General features: G+C 43.9%; 1 protein-coding gene across 1 annotated transcript in view; it reads right to left on the reverse strand.

The window, feature by feature from the left end:
* Positions 1 to 18,496, reverse strand: part of RARRES1 (retinoic acid receptor responder 1) — a 40,568-nt gene extending 22,072 nt beyond the window's left edge. Inside the window, exon 1 of the mRNA XM_068546170.1 lies at positions 18,203 to 18,496. Within this exon, the coding sequence (XP_068402271.1) occupies positions 18,203 to 18,481 (279 nt within the window). The 5' untranslated portion in view covers positions 18,482 to 18,496. The remainder of the gene's footprint in view (positions 1 to 18,202) is intronic.
* Positions 18,497 to 19,162: the final 666 nt, after the last annotated feature.

Raw genomic sequence — 19,162 nt, forward strand, 5'->3', positions numbered from 1 at the left:
AACAAACAAAACCCAAAATTAGTAGAAGGAAAGACATCATAAAGATCACAGCAGAAATAAGTGAAATCGAAACGAAGAAAACAACAGTAAAGATCAATGAAACTAAACGCTGGTTCTTTGAGAAGATAAACGATATTGATAAACCTTTAGCCAGACTCATCAAGAAAAAAAGGGAGAGGATTCAAATCAATAAAATTAGAAATAAAAAAGGAGAAGTTACAGACACTGCAGAAATACAAAGCATCCTAAGAGACTACTACAAGCAACTCTATGCCAATAAAATGGACACCTGGAAGATATGGACAAATTCTTAGAAAGGTATAACCTTCCAAGACTGAACTAGGAAGAAACAGAAACTATGAACAGACCAATCACAAGTAATGAAATTGAAAGTGTGATTAAAAATCTTCCAACAAACAAAATTCCAGGACCAGATGGCTTCACAGGTGAATTCTATCAAACATTTAGCGAAGAGCTAACACCCATCCATCTCAAACTCTTCCAAAAAACTGTAGAGGGAGGAACACTCCCAAGCTCTTTCTACGAGGCCACCATCACCCTGATACCAAAACCAGACAAAGATATCACAAAAAAAGAAAATTACAGACCAATATCACTGATGAACATAGACGCAAAAATCCTCAACAAAATACTAGCAAACAGAATCCAACAACACATTGAAAGGATCATACACCATGATCAAGTGGGATTTATCCCAGGGATGCAAGAATTCTTCAGTATACACAAATCAATCAATGTAATATACCATATTAACAAATTGAAGAATAAAAACCATATGATCATCTCAATAAATGCAGAAAAAAGCTTTTGACAAAATTCAACACCAATTTATGATAAAAACTCTCCAGAAAGTGGACATAGAGGGAACCTACCTCAACATAATAAAGGTCGTATATGACAAACCCACGCAAACATCATTCTCAATGGTGAAAAACTGAAAGCATTTCCTCTAAGATCAGGAAAAAGACAAGGATGTACTCTCACCACTTTTATTTAACATAGTTTTGGAAGTCCTAGCCACGGCAATCAGAGAAGAAAAAGAAATACAAATTGGAAATGAAGAATTAAAACTGTCACTGTTTGCAGATGACATGATACTATACGTAGAAAATGCTAAAGATGCCACCAGAAAACTACTAGAGCTAATCAATGAATTTGGTAAAGTTGCAGGATACAAAACTAACACACAGAAATCTCTTGTGATCAGAAAGAAATAAAGGAAACAATCCCATTTAGCATTGTAATAGAATAAAATACCTAGGAATAAAAAATAAATAAAAAAAGAATAAAATACCTAGGAATAAACCTACCTAAGGAGGCAAAACACCTGTATGCAGAAAACTAAGACACTGATGAAAGAAATCAAAGATGACACAAACAGATGGAGAGATATACCATGTTCTTGGATTGGAAGAAGCAATATTGTGAAAATGACTATGCTACCCAAAGCAATCTACAGATTCAATGCAATCTGTATCAAATTACCAAGGCCATTTTTCACAGAATTAGAACAAAAAATTTACAATTTGTATGGAAACACAAAAGACCCCAAATAGCCAAAGCAATCTTGAGAAAGAAAAATGGAACTGGAGGAATCAGGCTCCCTGACTTCAGACTATACTATACAAATCTCCAGTAATCAAGACAGTATGGTACTGGCACAAAAAGAGAAATATAGATCAATGGAACAGGATAGAAAACCCAGAGATAAACCCACACACCTATGGTCACCTAATCTATGACACAGGAGGCAAAAATATACAATGGAGAAAAGACAGCCTCTTCAATAAGTGGTGCTGGGAAAACTGGACAGCTACATGTAAAAAAATGAAATTAGAACACTCCCTAACACCATACACAAAAATAAACTCAAAATGGATTAAAGACCTAAATGTAAGGCCAGACACTCTAAAACTCTTAGAGGAAAACATAGGCAGAACAATCTTTGACATAAATCACAGCAAGATCTTTTTGGATCCACCTCCTAGAGTAATGAAAATAAAAACAAAAATAAATAAATGGGACCTAATTAAACCTAAAAGCTTTTGCACACCAAAGGAAACCATAAACAAAACGAAAAGACAACCCTCAGAATGGGAGAAAATATTTGCAAATGAAGCCACTGACAAGGGATTAATCTCCAAAATATACAAACAGTTCATGCAGCTCAATATCAAAAAAAAACCAAACAACCCAATCAAAAAATGGGGGGAAGACCTAAATAGACATTTCTCCAGAGAAGACATACAGATGGCCAACAAACACATGAAAAGAGCTCAACATCACTAATTATTAGAGAAATGCAAACCAAAACTACAATGAAGTATCACCTTACACCAGTCAGCATGGCATCATCAAAAAATCTACAAACAACAAATGCTGGAGAGGGTGCAGAGAAAAGGGAACCCTCTTGCACTGTTGGTGGGAATGTAAATTGATACAGCCACTATGGACAACAGTATGGAGGTTCCTTAGAAAACTAAAAATAGAACTACCATATGACTGGAAAGTACACATATGGTGCACATTTGGCAGTTGGTGGAATAGGCTGGGATTCTGAGAATTCATTTTGTCTGGCTGTACCCACTCTCAGGGGCTTTGTCATCTTAACCTGTGCAACAAAGGTCTTTACCTTCTTTGACTATTTTGGGGAGTAAAGTTTTCTTTTTTTTTTTTTGGCTGCACTGCACAGCTTGCGGCATCTTAGTTCCCTGACCAGGAATTGAACCCGGGCAGCCGCAGTGAAAGAGCCAAGTCCCAGCCACTGGACTGCCAGGGGATTCCCAGGAGTAAACTTTCTATATCTTGTGTAGGCTTTGCACTCTCTTGTGGGGATGCCTCTTTCATCTTCCTAGTTTGAGTCACTATTAAGATATATCTTGTTAATGGCCAGATGATGGATCATTTAAATTGGAGAAACTTCAAAATTGGTAAATTTTTAGAGAGCTCTTATTATATAGTTGTTTATTGGCACCTATAAAAATAACAAATCAGAAGGTGGAGATGTATAGGTATATGTATATATAAAATGGCTAATCAAAAGAACCCCTTTAGTTTAATTTTTTTTAATTTAATTTTTTTTAATTTTTGGCTGCATTGGGTCTTCATTGCTGCACACAGGCTTTCTCTAGTTGTGGTGAGTGGGGGCTCCTCTTCGTTGCGGTGCGCAGGCTTCTCATTGCAATGGCTTCTGTTGTTGCAGAGCACGGGCTCTAGGCACGCGGGCTTCAGTAGTTGCAGCACGCAGGCTCAGTAGTTGTGGCACGCAGGCCCTAGAGCATGCGGGCTTCAGTAGTTGTGGCACGTGGGCTCAGTAGTTGTGGCTCGCAGGCTCTAGAGCGCAGGCTCAGTAGTTGTGGCACACGGGCTTAGCTGCTCCACGGCATGTGGGATCTTCCTGGACCAGGGATCGAACCCATGTCCCCTGCATTGGCAGGCAGATTCTTAACCACTGTGCCACAAGGGAAGTCCCACTCCCTTAGTTTAAAACAAACAAAAAACCAGTTTGGGAAGTCTTATTTGTGGCCTTTGCTTCCCCTCAGTGGGTCTTACAAATCCTAATAAAAACATTAGGTTAACTAATGTAAATTAGGTTGATTAATGGGGAGGGAGGGAGAAAAAACTGAGGGGAAAGTCTAGAGACTTCTTCCCAACAAGGTGGAAATTTTAAAGGGACTCCTACCAAAAGGATAAAAATCTTTAGGTGGTTATTAAGAAATGGGATAAATAAAACAGATGTTAATGGGATTAAAACAAAAGGTTTTGATACAACACTACCTAAGGTTGGGTAGTTTAAAGGGACCCCTACTGGTCCCCAACATAAAAGGCCCCAAACAAGTCTGCTTTATTTACCCCAGTTATATATATAAAGGCTGGGGCGGGACAGAATTACATTGAGATACTTGACCAGCAATTGCTTGGGGCAACAGTTAGGCCAATTAATCAAGTTAAAAGATTGACAAAAGGGCCTGAATCTCTCAGCTCAGCCCTTCACTGGGGACCCCAGAGCCTTTTATACAAAAATAGATTAAATGGTTGGGAGATTAAAAAAAAGAAAAGCATCTAAGACTCCTTGTAAGACCAAGACTTATTGATGGGGTCCTAATGGAAACTAAAGTTAAAGGTATAAAAGTTGATAGAATTGAGATGAAAGCTTACATAAATTGGTATGTTTAAATGGGCTTTATAAGATGGTTACATCTCTTTTCCCTAATTATACTGTAAGACAGACACTATGTCTCCCCCTTCCTGGTATAAGACAGGGCATATAAATCTGCCCCTCAGACAATATTAGTTAAACATACTAAAAGAAACCAACACGGTTACCTGAGACCACACAATATGAAATAAAAACTGAGTGCTAATATTCAGGGGCCAACAAAAACAATAATAGAGATTCTTGCTCTGGGTTTAACTTGTGCTCTCAGAAAGAGGGCCTCTGTTGAATCCCTTATGCAAACTTTTGAAAGCATGATAAATAAAAGCTTAAAATTCTAGGACATAGAACTCTTGAATTTCAGTTTAGTTGGAAATCTTCTCACTGATATAAAAAAAGCAACTTAAAGAAAATGTTGTTGGACAAATCAATCTTTTAGTATAATTTAGGCAGCAGATCTGTTCTCTGGGGTATTAAAAGCAACTGTCTGGTTTCAAGTCTCTACAAATCAGAAACGTAGATACAGTTACAATGACCTGAGACTGAGCCTAATTCACTTAATCAGGTAAAACCTGATACAAATAAAAAAAAAAAGGAAAGGAATGGCCTTTTAAAACTCAAACCATTGGAAAGGCTCCCTCGCTCAAAATCTAATTCACAGCTTCCTTAGGGGATCATCAAGAACAAATACAAATCTTAGAAGTCTTTTCCACAAATATCAATAGTAAAGTCTTGGTCATCTGAGAAAATAAAGTTGACTTATTCCAACTTATTTATAAACTAGTAAGTTTATATCGTAATACCTGATTCAAAACTAAGTGTTAAAGTGAAGCTATGAGATCTCTATTTTTGTTTGTTTATGTCAGTGTGTACATTATACATATAGGTGTTTTTACCTCTGGAAAATATTATCAAAATTAAACTTATAAAAGAGCTCTATTTAATTGACTAAATAGTAAGCACTTACAAATTAAATATTTCCAAGTATAAAGGAAACTGGCCAGAATGAATTCCAGGTTCACATGATCTAGTATGCAAGGACAGTAGGATGAGTGTTTTTGGCAAAAGAAGGTATGAGGAGTGGAAGTACATTTTGTTAAGGGAAAAGAGAGATTTTGTCCTTGAGCTGGTTGTCTCTGGGCGGAAAAATAAGGGACAAACTAAAATGGATATAGAAAGTGTGAAAGGTTTGTAGAAAGACAGCTCTGAAAAAGTTGTTCCATGCATGGTCGGGCTGGGTTTGGATTGAATTGAATTAGGTAAGTGAATTTTGTTCAGGGTGGGCCAGTGCAGGACTGGAGTTTGGTTTTCTTTCTCTGTTAAGAGAACAGAGTTTTCTTGGAATGTTGAACTAAATACTTTTGGTAACAGATTGTGAGTTTCTTTGCCTTCTAAATGATCTGTTATTTGCCTTAAAAATCTTTTACTGTCACTTTGGTTGCGTGAAAAGCTATTGCTTCACAGTGACCTATGATCCTATTTGACCAAGTGTTTTAAAAACTTGACTTTTTTTTTTATAACAAACTTCCCAAATATCAAATTCTAATTAAGATTCTTTTGACTTTCCAGCTAACTTTGGGATGCTTCAAAGGACCCCTGAAACATCCCAAGGAGAGATATTAAACTAATTAGGTTTATTTGGCATGTTAAATTACATGGGAAACATTGTCAAATAAGTGTGATAAAACCTTCTTATTTTATGGGTAAATGTCATTAATATAGATATTCCAAAACTTATATGGAATTCCTAAAAATCTGATATGTCCTGATATAATGTTATCAGTTATAATTCTAGTTGTTATCCTAAAATGTCATATGACACAGAAATAACCAAGTCTCTTGTCAGTTACACTGTAAACAGATCTTTAACCATGCCATTTTAAGTCTTTTGTCATTTATAGACAATCACTATTTTACTCTGATGCTTTTATAAAATGAAGATTCTCAAGAGGATTCGTAAAAAAGACTTTTGACAAATTTGTTTCTGATAACTTTTAGATCATACCACTGAACTCAGTAAGAAGTTACAAAACCCTAACGGAAAACCTGATGACTTCATCCAGATCAACTGGAATTAATTACATGGGACTGAATGAATTGATAAATATGATTTATAATTTTATGATTTTTTTCTGAAATATACTGGCTTTTAATCTTTTTTTCCAGAAAATCTTTCCCTTTACGCTAATTTTGATCTACAACAAGCTGATAAAGTGTACCTTTGTAAACAAAGATGAAACATGTACCTTTTTCTCTCTACATGATCCTTCCAGAATTTGGCTATCCAGCTGGCTCCCCTGTGGATTTGATGGCTTATTGAGACCAGATTACAGCTAGTTATACTAATCATTGTTTTAATTTGTTCTCTTGTTGTTTTCAAATTATTTATGGCTTGTGCCTTTCTCTGCTGTACTTTATTAACATTACAGGTGTATTATTTACATCCTGTCTATTTTAGGAGATTATTGTCTCTTGCATTACCCAATGTGTAACCAGGCCTCCAACAAAACTAATGATGGCTAAATGTCTTGAGGCAATCAATCACATATATAACTCTACGTAGAATAATTGTAATAATGCAACTGTAGATATGGGAAGAAGCAACAAGAGAAAACATTTCCTGGATCATAACAGACTAGTAGAACAGGCAATCCAGAGAATTTTAGATTATCAACAGGGCCTAATCCAAAAAACTTAGCACATTGAGTGGCCTATCAACAGAATCCTCACCTGATCTAGGAATGAGCTTTCCTAGAGCCATGGGACAAAATTGGTCATGAAATGCCTCCCAAATGTTGGTCAAATTTATGACCAAGAAGAGGCACTGTGGACAAAGAATGTCGCCTGCCATTTCAGTAAACAAAGGATGTTGCAGGCTTAAAACCCCGAAAGTGCGCCCTGAGGGGAATTCAGGATGGAGAAACACAGGATACTGGCCCTATATATTTAAGATGCTTATCAAAGGAATGATTTACATAAGCCCAGACTCTTGCATCTTCCCATACATAGAAAAGCACTAAAATCACTAACTTGAGATGTTTTTGTGATTAGCAGTAATCTTTTGATGTTGAACTACATGTTGTTTTGTTTTGTTTTTGGTTTTTTTTTCAGCAAAAACTCCTACATATCCTGGCACCTCCCTTACCTCTTTGGAGTAGTTCCTCAGAGCTATCTGAGAGGCTGCATCCTGGGCTATAGTCCTCATTAAGTTCACCGAATAAAACATAACTCTCAACTTTTAGGTTGTGCATTTTTTTTTCAGTCGACAATGGGAAAGGGGATAAAAGAGAATAAACAGCCATAAGAGAGGGGTCTCCACGAAGCAAAGGTAATGAGGGTGTTATTCCCTCAGCTTTGTACCTGGAACCAACAAGTGCATGAATGGGCTTTTAACAAGATAGAAAGTCATTTAAAAAACATCAAGTCCGAAGTAACTCGGTATGGATGTCCCCACCCCATATCTTAAACTTGTGTTTTTGTCCCTCATGTTGTTGGTGTGATCAGATTTGCAGAGTGAGGTAAACTGCTCACTATAGTGGTTTTGAATCTAGAAGTTCCGTACCTTGGACAGAGCCAAAGCCAAACTCTCAAGGTCAGGTGGTCCTCCCTCTGTGCTTACAACATGTGTTGTGATGGCCAGATGACGCAAAGCTAATCCATTCACTTAATGACATTTTTTGAAAAGCTAAACAGACATTTTTTAAAGAGCCAAGGCTGTCGCAGGGAAGGTGACAAGCAGGTCTGGCTTTCCTGACGTGAGGAGTGTTCCCACGGAGCGGAGCGGATCATGGGGCTCTGCTCCTCCCATCCCCACGCTGCCAAAACTGCCCACATGCCAAACAGATTAGGAAGTTCACATCCCTCTCCAGGCACAGCCAGGGGCACAGCACCTTGCTCTAATCTTTTCCAGAATAAAGCTTTTTATGTAAAGAAAAAGTTGGCAAACAAAGCAAATTACTATATGGCTGTATAACCTGAAGGAATGAATTAGTAGCTCTTTGCTACAGATTTCTTTTTAATTACGTGTAAAAGAGGACTTATGTACTGTAGCCTAGAACTAAATGCTTTACAGTCACGGACCACCAATGATGTGGTTTGTGTTCTAACCTGTTTTTTGTGTGTTTGGTTGATTTTGTAGGTTCCTTGGTTTTTGTCCCCAAAGGCCATGAGGAAGGGCAGCCCCAGGCAGCCGCCCTGCCTCAGGACAGGCTCTTTAGGAGAGTGATCAGCACTTTGATTTGGGGCTTCCCTTGCAATCAGTTGGGAGGGAAACAGGCCACTTTTAAAGTCCTGTTTAAGAAAGTGTACCACAGAATGCCTTCATAGGACAAACTCATCTTACTAGATTTTTTTTTTGGGGGGTCAAAAAAAAAAATGTTCCTCAGATCCCTATCTAATCAATGTCAAGCATTTATTCAGCACTTGTGTATAAAGCATTCTGCTAGCCACTGGGTAGAATCATGATAAAAACTATAATATATATGTTATATATATATATATATATTGAGCTCTCACTACATGTTTCATGTGGTTTAACACAGTGCCCAGGAACTACTTATCACAGCACAAGAGTCCTTTGAGGTAAATACTGATCTTATCCCCATTTTAAAGATGAAGAAACTGAGGCACTTGCCCAAAGTTAAGGAATTGTCCAAAGTCACAGAGCCAGTAAGTAGCGAAGCCTGGCTCCAGACCCCTGCTCTCCCCTTATACAGCACAGAGGTGATACAAACAGACCCAGTCAATCCCTTTAAGAGAGGGCGGAAAGAAAGCTGCCTGGTGTGTGTGTGGGAAGTGTGAGTGTGTGTGCGGGCATGAAGTGTGAGAGAGGGAGGGGGAGAGAGAGAGGAATTGAGAGAGTTGGACTGTGCTTAAAACCACAGTTCCTCTAGACAAGACCACGCAGACCTTCTGGAAGGGAGACAGCCGGGCAGGGAGTGTGTATCCATTTCCTAGGGTGGCCATAACAAAGTAGCATAAACTGGGTACCTTAACACGCAGAAATCGATTCTTTCACAGTTCTGAAGGCCAAAAGTCCAAAATTAAGGTGTTGTCACGGCTGGCCTCCCTCTGAGGCTCTGGATAGAATCCCTCCTTTCCTCTTCCGAGCTCCTGGTGGTGGCCGTCAATCCTTGCCTTCCTTGGCTTGGAGCTGTTTCACTCCAGTCTCTGCCTCTGTCTTTAAATGGCATTCTTCTCTCTGTATCTTCACATGACCTTCTTCTTTTTCGTTTTTTTTTAATAAATTTATTTATTATTTTTTGGCTGTCTTGGGTCTTCGTTGCTGCCTACAGGCTTTCTCTAGTTGCGGCGAGCGGGGACTACTCTTCGTTGTGATGCACGAGCTTCTCATTGCAGTGGCTTCTCTTGCTGCGGAGCACGGGCTCTAGGCGCGTGGGCTTCAGTAGCTGCGGCTTGCGGGCTTCAATAGTTGTGGCTCGCGGGCTCCAGAGTGCAGGCTCAGTAGATGTGGTGCACTGGCTCAGCTGCTCCGCGGCACGCGGGATCTTCCCGGAGCACGGCTCGAACCCGTGTTCCCCACACCGGCGGGCAGATTCTTAACCACTGCGCCACCAGGGAAGCCCTCACACGACCTTCTTATAAGGACATCAGTCATTGGATTTAGGGCCCATGCTAACCCAGTATAGCCTTATCTTAACTTGATTACATTTGCAAAGGCTCTATTTCCAAGTAAGGTCATAATCACAGGTACAGGGGGTTAGGACTTCAATGTATCTTTTTTGAGGACACAACAATCCACAACAGTATGGAAGTGACGATGATCTGAGACTCTGGAAGGAGTCCCTGGATGCACTCTTTCAGGCAGGGTTTAAGTGGGAGCTTGAGCCAGTGCAGCGCAGGAGGGGGAATCTCCAGGAGGACTAGGCTGGAGACAAGTGGGGAGAGAGAGGGCGAGGACACTCAGGAAGACAGGTGAGCAGCCAGGCTGGGGAGATTAGCAAGTTAATAGCGGGGATACTTGGAGTGGAGGTCACCATGGTGGATGGGGCCAGATTAGAGAAGGTCTCTTAAGGGATTTTATTCCAGAGCCATGGGTCTCAAACTTGAGCTGGAACAGAATCTCCTGAAGGGCTTGCTAAATAAGACACAGTGTGATGGCTCCACCCCAAGTTTTGATTCAGTAAACCTGGGGTGGGGCCTGAGACCCTGCATTTTCACAAGTTCTAGGGGATGCTGACGCTGCTACCGCTGGTCCAGGGACCACACTTTGAGAACGTCTCTCTAGACACTGAGTGGAACCACTGAAGCTCAGAGGGAGGGACAGGAAGTAACAAGTAGCTCCAGTGACTGTCACTAGAAGACAGATGAGCAGGAGATTAAGGACATGACAATTAATTCTCTCCAAAGGTTTGAGGGTATCATGAGACTAAATGAAACAGAGGAATGTTATCTCAAAGTTTGGTCCACCTGGAGTCTTTGGCAAATCAGATCATGATGATTCAGGAAGTTCATGGGACAGATCGACCCTCTGCTTCAGGGAGTGCAGGTGATAAAACTCCGTGGCAACATAGCATGTGCTGTTTTTCAAGCAGGAACATTTGGAGAAGGCAGTCTGGATTTAAATCATTTCTGAAGAAAATTCACTCCTTCCTTCCTGCTACATGGATAACGACTTGGCCATGTTATGCCATTTTATATCCAGGAAGTTAAAAATTACATGTTCTAATAGCAACTCTACTAAGCCATGTCTCATTTTCAGTAAAAAGTTATTTTCTGTAAAACACAAAGCTTTTGTTTTCATGTCAGTAGATCAGAGATGTCTCCTCCAGCACGTGTCCAGACTATCTTTATATTAGATACTATACAACATTTGCTTGCTTGTTTAAAGTCAAGTCATTGAAATACTGGGTGTGAGTAATAGACATAAAACTGAGAAACTTGATAAGGGATGGAGAATAGGTATTTATTATTCTAAGAGCACATTTTAAACACCTAACACCCCCTTTAAACTCACTCAAAAAACACAACAAAAACCTAGGGCAAATGTAAGAGCAGGGACGGTACCCAGAGAAACCTTGCTGTTGGATGCCGCAGGGGTCACGAAAACGCCGCGACTCTGGGAGTCTCCAAAGATAACATTCTGCCCAAAGCTCATTTACAGAAAGAAAACCCTTGGGAATTCCCTGGCAGTCCAGTGGTTAGGACTCTGCGCTTCCACTGCAAGGGGTGTGTGGGTTTGACCCCTGGTTGGGGAACTAAGATCCCACATGCCCCGCAGCGCAAAAAAAAAAAAAAAAAAGAAAAAGAAAACCCTGTGCTTTGGGGGAAGCCTGTCTCTTGTTTTTTCTCTCTGCCACTGGTTCCTAGGCACGGTTCCTTCATGTGACCTTAGAGCTGGTGGTGACAGCCTTAAACTTCATGTTTCCACATTGAGGGGGTGGGCAGTGGGGACAGACCAGCTGTCAAGAGCTCAAACGGTGATGCTAATCTCCCCTCGGGCACACAGTGGGCCTCACTGGCCTAACAGACTCGGCTTCTAAATGTCCCCTCCAGCCTTCACATTTGGTAAGAAAACATAAATGTCACGCCATTCCAGGAAAACCAACCTTTTCATTTTATAAGGTTAGTTTTATGAGTCAGGCTTAGTTGGAGACAAGTAAACAACTCATCTGTGGACAAAAATTGCTATGCTGCTCTTATATTCTGGACAGAGAGAACATCACCGTATTACATTATACCCTGGAATTATCTCATTGCATTTTCCTTCTCTCGGGCAATGCCAGATAAGGCGATTGCAGTTTACGGAACAAAAGTCCATGACCTCCAGATCAGGCCCCGTCCTGTGGGGTCCAAGGAGATCTTTGCACTGGACACTTCATCAGGCTAAGGAGTAGTGGAGAGAAAGAGACAGAATACTGTGTGTTAATCTGTTTGGCCAACTCTGAGTACGAGTTCTTGATGCTTCTTCCAAAGGAGCCAGGGTAGAAGTGGCCAGAGGCAGTGTTCCCCTCTGCTTCCCCTCTAGCTCAAGGTGGGGCTCAGAAAATTAGAAAAGGCTGGTTGTAAGAGATTTGAGGTATTCGATCTCCCTCCTCCTGTAGGAGGGCTGGGAATGGGTCGGGGCCTGGCCCAGCCTCCTGTTCCTGATGCCCAGTGGTCCCAGCACCCGTCCAGCTACCTTTGTTTTCATTTAATATTTGTCTTTAGCAGGTCCCTATGCTAGGACAGTGGAGATAAAGGGAGGCCTTCCACCCTGTGGAAGCAGACACACATGGCAGGGCAAGAGAACAAAGCAGCCTACAGTCAAGTACCAACACGGGTTGTGGAGGGTGGGCGTGTTTGGGGGTGACGAGGTTACCAAGGCTGCAGAGATCAGCCAGAGCTGCCATCTCCTGGGTAGAGTCACGTGTCCGGCAGTGTGGTAAACACTTGCATGAGCTCGCAGCCACCCGGAAGCTGGGTGTGTTAGGCTGAGTAATGGCCCCCACAGATGTCCACATCCTAATCTCTGGAATCTGTGAACATGTTTACAAGGCAAAGGGGATTTGGCCAATATGATGGGGTTAAGGATCTTGAGTTGGACAGAGTATCCTGGATTATCCAGGTGGGCCCAGTGTACTTACATGGGTCCTTATAAGGGAGAGTAGTGTTATATTCAGGAGATGCTACCTGCTGGCTGTGAAGATGGAAGATGGAGGGCAAGCCAAGGAGTACGGTCGGCCTTTAGAAGCTGGAAAAGGCAAGGAAATGGATTCTCCCCTAGAATCTTCTGAAAGGATGCAGCCCTTTCAACACCTTAATCTTAGCCCAGTGAGACCTATTTCAGACTCCTGACCTCCAGAATTGTAAGAGAATAAATTTGTGGGAGTTTTTTTTTTCCTACAAAGTCTGTGGTCATTTGTTACAGCAGTGAAACTAATACAGATACAAAATTACCTGTGATCCTCCACATAGTGTTCTGTGTTGGCACCTCCTCTTGGGGCCATTGTGGATTCATATACATCTCATACACAGCTATGGTACAAGACTCTTTCATAACTCGACTTTACTGGCTAGAGGCATCTTGAACGATCCTAAGAAGTAACCCAGAGTGGGGAACTGCTATTGCTACTGTGGGACCAGCTCTGTGCAAACCTCTTCAACTGAGGGGCCATCACAAAGGCAAATAAATACCGCGGCTGCAAAAGTGTGAATAAATCTCTAGGGTGATTCATGCTGATGAATTGAGATCAAGGGTCAGGTTGGATCTGGTAGACTGTGTGTGTGCATGTGTGTGTGTTTATGTGTGTGGATTTAACATTCCTTGTCTCATTAAGATTAGTCATCTTAGGGCTATTTACATTCCATCTCCAGCAGAACCACCGAGGCCGTTCAAGGAAGAGTGTGCAGCCAAGCCACACTCCTGATGGTTAAATTCACAACCCACCAATGGTGGTCTTTATTTGGGATCACTACTAATGTTCCACGATCACACGCACCCTTGGCTATGACTCCCCGCGTGGCAAGACAAGTGGAAATGTTGTGGGCTGGTAAAAAAAAAAAACGTGTGCGGTTCAAAAACAACTTCTTACAAGCTGATTAAAAGCGTTTGCTCATCCACGTGCAGCTGGCTTGAGCGACTGAGGGACACGCGCCAGGAAGGCCAACGGTTAAGTTTACCCTCAGGGCCAGTGGCCTTTCCCACCCCATGCTGGACCCAGACTCTGCAATCAGAGCCTTTAGACCAGGTGGGCGCCGCGGTGGGAGGTGGGCGGAGCCATTGGGGGCACCTGTGCCATTTCAGCAGTGGCAGTGCCCGGAAAGGAGGGCAGGCTTGGGCCTCGGTTCTGTGCTTTCAGGATTGTTATGTTTCATCCTCACGGCAGAGGGCGCTGAGGAGTGCCACCTGCATCCTGCCAATAGCCACCCCCTACTGTTCTTTCATGAGGGCTGTAAAAGCACTTAGGAGCCTTGCTTGCATGAAAGCAGAGATTCTTTCACTTAAGGGTTTTATTACTTATCTTTCCCCTCCATATTCATTGCGACCTTCTTCAGTCTCCAGTTTTCATTTCTATGGTCTGCTTGATGTATTGCTTTCCTATTCTTGTGAACCATCACCTCTAAATTATTGACATTAATGGAGAGAGGCCTTCAAGGAGAGCAGTAATTAGATGAATTGTGCTGTATTAAAGTGCTTCACAGATTGAAAAGGGATAAAAGAAGAAGCTTTTTCTTAGTAGACTAGGAGCTCTCCCAGCTGCCTTGTGGCTCAGCAGACCGGCTCTGTTCCGCCTTCAGACACACCCGGGCCCGCGGGGGCGGGGGACAGCAGCCCAGCCCACCAGTGCTGGGGCGGCCGGATGCTCACCAGAAGTCAGCTGTTTTGCTCCCAAACTTACCTATGCCAGGTGTACTCATTACCTAGCTGCATAATTAAATGTTCTGGTGAGGAGGGGCCACAAAAAAAGATGTCATGTCCACAAAATCCAAGTTAAATGCAGTAGAAAGAATTGATGAAGTCAAGTCTCTAAAACTCTTGCTGGTAAATTGGGTATGGGTGAGTCATAGGCAAGAAAAGTCAAGAAAAGTAAAAGGAGAGGATCATGAACTGTATTCTTTGCAAGTGCTCCCTCCACTGTAAGTAAACAAAAATGGAAATCACAGATGCCCATTATGGGTGTGTCTTCTTGCTAGAAAGACTGCAAGGAGTGCCAATTAATGGCCTTCGCCCTACACAAAAAGACAGATGATAGTTTTATATTTACTGATTTTTTAAAAATTAATTAATTAATTAATTTTTTTTTTTTTTGGCTGTGTTGGGTCTTCGTTTCTGTGCGAGGGCTTTCTCTAGTTGCGGCAAGCGGGGGCCACTCTTCATCGCGGTGCGCGGGCCTCTCACTATCGTGGCCTCTCTTGCTGTGGAGCACAGGCTCCAGACGCGCAGGCTCAGTAGTTGTGGCTCACGGGCCCAGTTGCTCCACGGCATGTGGGATCTTCCCAGACCAGGGCTCGAACCCGTGTCCCCTGCATTGGCAGGCAGATTCTCAACCACTGCGCCACCAGGGAAGCCCCCTACTGATTTTAATTTAGATTGAAGCAGTTAAGGTTTGGGCATAACTCCCTCCTGCCCCACCTTTGGTCAATTGTTTCAATTATTGATGTTTCCAACTACTGGTCCTGGCCTGGTCCTTGTGAGCAATCCCCAAGCAAGGGCTGATTTCAAATGGGTTGCCTTTCTCCTTAAGTTTGTGCACACAAAGATCTCGCCAGTCTCTCTAAATGCCAGGGAAGGGCTGGCCTCTCACCGGCTGCTTGGGGCAGGGGCCAGTTGTCGTAGGACTGGCCAGAGGATACTTGCCTCAGTGTAAGAGACAGCCCCAGATCGTCGGGAGCAGGGCTGATCTAGGATACCCTGGGTAGCATAGGAGCTCTCAACACCACCCCTCCATGCTCTGGGTCCTAAGGCATCAGAAAAATAGCCTCCTGGTCATGGAAGGGTAGTGTATAGTCAGGAAAGAGAGGTCATCAGATAAGGGCAATGAGGGAACACAAGTCATGGTCTGTGATCTCTCCTTACAATTAGTAAACAAAACAAAACAATGCTCACAAGCTCACCAGCTAGCTCTAATTTCTTCTCAATACTTCCTTACATTTACTACCACAGCTATTACTGCATTTTACCACTAGAGGGCAACAGTGTTCCTAAAATGAGGGTTTGTTGCAGAACCGAAAAATCACTTAGAATCAAGGGATTTCAGAGCTGGAAGAGGTTTTAAAAATCATTTGGTTCACTGGCTTTCAAAATTTTTTCAGCTGAAACACATAGCAAGAACTGCATGCTTCATAATGACCCAGTTCATACATATATGTTTGCAACATTTTGAGGCACTACTTACCCAGTCTTCGGCAATGCACTCTAAACAGTTTGTATTCCAAACTATTTCATTTAAAACAAAACAAACAAACAAAAAACTGCAACCACTAAATAGATTTCATAACCCAATAGTGTGCCATTAGTTTGAAAAACCCTGACTTGGTCCCAGCCTCTCATCTGTAATACAAAGGGATACACTGACCCCGAGGATGGAGAAGGATGCTATCAGCTACACTTCTCTCGCCCACCCAGCCACCTGCTAACCCCGGGTCAGTCCTAGAGGAATGACAGGTATTGTCCAGCAACTCAGTGCTCACTCTAATAATGCACTGATTGGATAAAGAGTTTTGAGAGTCTATCATTTTCCACCTCTTATCAATGCTACAACTACTCTTGTAATTGAAGCAGAAATTCCTTGCATTGAAGGCTCCTTGCAGGTGGTGTCTATTCTCCTCATTCAAACAGTTTCAATCAATCAAGCAATTTCACTGAATTCCAGGGAGAAACTGAAACCACTTTAGTCTCTAGAGTCTTGGCCCTGAAAATCACTAAGTTCTCTTCCTTGGCTCCTTGATGTTAAAACATTTATAATCACTTTGGGAGGAAATGTAAAGGTAAACCAGATGATGGAGGAAGGTATCTTTTCTTAGGGTCAATGCCCTGGATTCTTCTACTTCTTAACTCCTCCTCCCTCTCATGCATACCTGCCTCTAATTTATTGATTATCCCCCCCCAGCTTTTTTAGGCCAAAAAAGGAGATCCCTTTAAAATTCAGGATTATATTATTAGAGATGAAAACAGTAACTGAGCTCTCTGTGGATAAGACAGGAAGTTTTTCTTAACTCACTTGGATTGAGTTTATTTTATGAAAGAGGCCAAGTATTCTATTTTTTCAATAAGGGGTTAACTAAATGCATGAAAATGCAAAATATTTTATTATTTAATTCTTTTTATGGTCTTAGAAGGAAGAAAAAAAAATTCCTGGGACCTGAAAAATTCCTGGTGCACTTTAGAAATCTGAGCTTAGTTTTCTGTAGGGAATCCTTCCCACTGATAACCAGGGAGGAAATATTCAGGGGGGAGCCTCTTTGGGCTCTGGGAGGTGGCGACTCCCTTACTTTGATAGAAAGTTCTCAAGCTCTCTTCCCTCACTTCTCTGTTGGGCTGGTAAACTGAACTTTTTCCTCCCTGACACAGCAAGGTCTGTTAGAACAGGTGACAAGCACAGGTTGCCTTTTTTTAGGGAAAATTTTATTTCACCATTCAATAAATCTAGACAAGCTGGGTGTAGGGTTAAGTCTTTGAAGAACCAAGGCCGAGCTTCCAAATGGCTTTCTCACACCCTTAACACCACGTCTAGAACAGTCTTAAAGAAAAATCCTACAGACACTCTTTAAAATTCTATTTACACTCTTTACTAAATTCTAGATTCCTTAAGGCTGAGTCTACAGGCTTTGTGGAATATTGGAGGATTACTGGAAAAAGCATCGTCACTTCTGGGACAGACTTAGGGTAGTTCTGTAACTTTCGTAATCTTCTCCTTGATGAAGAAAGCAACGTAGCTTCACAGACACAAAATGGTACCTCCTACAGCCAGTGCCTTGAAATCAGCAACCGAATGAGCTGCCACGTTCTTACAAAACAGCCCTGGTTCATTCACTCTCATTAGATTAAAGCAGACGCCAGGATTACGAAGATTCTTGCCCAGGCCAACGCGTAAATTGCAATATTATCCGGCAGCCCTTGCAAGATGGCCTTCAATTAACCAGGGAACGTCAGCGGTTCGGCCTGGGAACTGGTTTAGATTTTGGAAATCCCACCCAGAACTAAGGCTCGGTGACCACCCCATAGCAACCAACTCTGGGTAGTCGCAGAAAAGATCAAGCCTTGCCTTTTGGGCCTGTTCCTCAGTTTCCCCATGCACCTCCTTCCCAGGTATGGGAGCTGCCCTGTAAAAAATCTTTATGGCCCCGTAAATGCCAGAAAGAACGAGCCAGCTTTCTGCGGACTCCGCGCACTGACGGGCCTTTCCACGCCTGAACAGTTCCCGGCGCCGAGGCGCGAGCCAGGATCCCCGCAGGCGCCTGGCGCATCACAGTCTCCCTCGCGGATCCGCCGCTGGGCGCACAGGCGCGCGTACCCAGGCGTCACCACCCACGCGCCTCGCGGCCGGTCCCCGCGCGCGCCCACTGTGTCGCTCTGGTACTCACCCACGCGCGGCCCTCCTGCACCTCAGCCAGCACTCGAAGGGCGCTGGGCGAGCTCGCGCGGAAGTTGAAGAAGTGCAGCGCCGCGCGCGCCGCCTGCGACAGAAGCCCGCCCGGGAGCTCCGCGTCCTGACGCCACCCGGTGTCCTCGGGCTCCCCGGACCCCGCGGGCGCCGCCGTCGCCCCCTGGAGGGCGAGCAGCAGGAGCAGCGCGAGCAGCGGGGCGGCGGAGTACGGGTCCCCCGGCCGGGGCGCGGGAAGCGGTTGCCGGCGGAGCTGCATGGGCGCGGGCTGGCGCGACACTCGACGGGTCGAGGCTTCGAGCGGGCTGCGCCGGCGCTCGAGGCAATAAAGCCGCGCGGGCCCCTCCCCTCCGCCCCCGGCTGGAAGGAGTCCGGGTCACCCTCGGCCGCGCCCTCTCGGCGCTTCTCGAAGCCCCTGGGCCCCTCCGCCCCGCCCCACTCCGCTTGGGCTCCCGCTCCCCCGGCTCCGGACGCGGCGGCGCCTCCGCGGCGCGGGGCCGGGGTATCTGGCCCGGGCCGCGCGGGCAGGGGGACGAGGGGGGCAGTGGAGACTCCTCCCCCAAGGGAGAGCAGCCGGGTTGGCGCCACCCCGCGCCCCCAACCCAGCTTGGGGACCTGGTTTCTCTCCCCTGAGGCTGCTGTGATTTCGAAGCCCTTAGGGTTTCAGAGCAAACCTGCTTCAGTTCTCCAAGGCTTGGAGCTCATTTACCAGAAGATGAAATTGGAAACGGGTGGAGAAGGGGGCGGGACGCAGCTGGCATTGATGGGGGTCCTTATAGCACAATGACCTTGGAAGTGGGACAGGTCGCCAGAGAACTGGGGCTGGAGAGGAGGCTGGTGTGGTCAGCAGGGCAGAGCCAGATAAGGCTCCAGAGGCCCCAGTGGACTTAGAAACATTGATAACCCTGGTGCGGCACAGATGGGCGTGGAAGCCAGATTC

The sequence above is a fragment of the Eschrichtius robustus genome, chromosome 6 (assembly GCF_028021215.1).
Source record: "Eschrichtius robustus isolate mEscRob2 chromosome 6, mEscRob2.pri, whole genome shotgun sequence".
Classification (NCBI taxonomy): Eukaryota; Metazoa; Chordata; class Mammalia; order Artiodactyla; family Eschrichtiidae; genus Eschrichtius; species Eschrichtius robustus.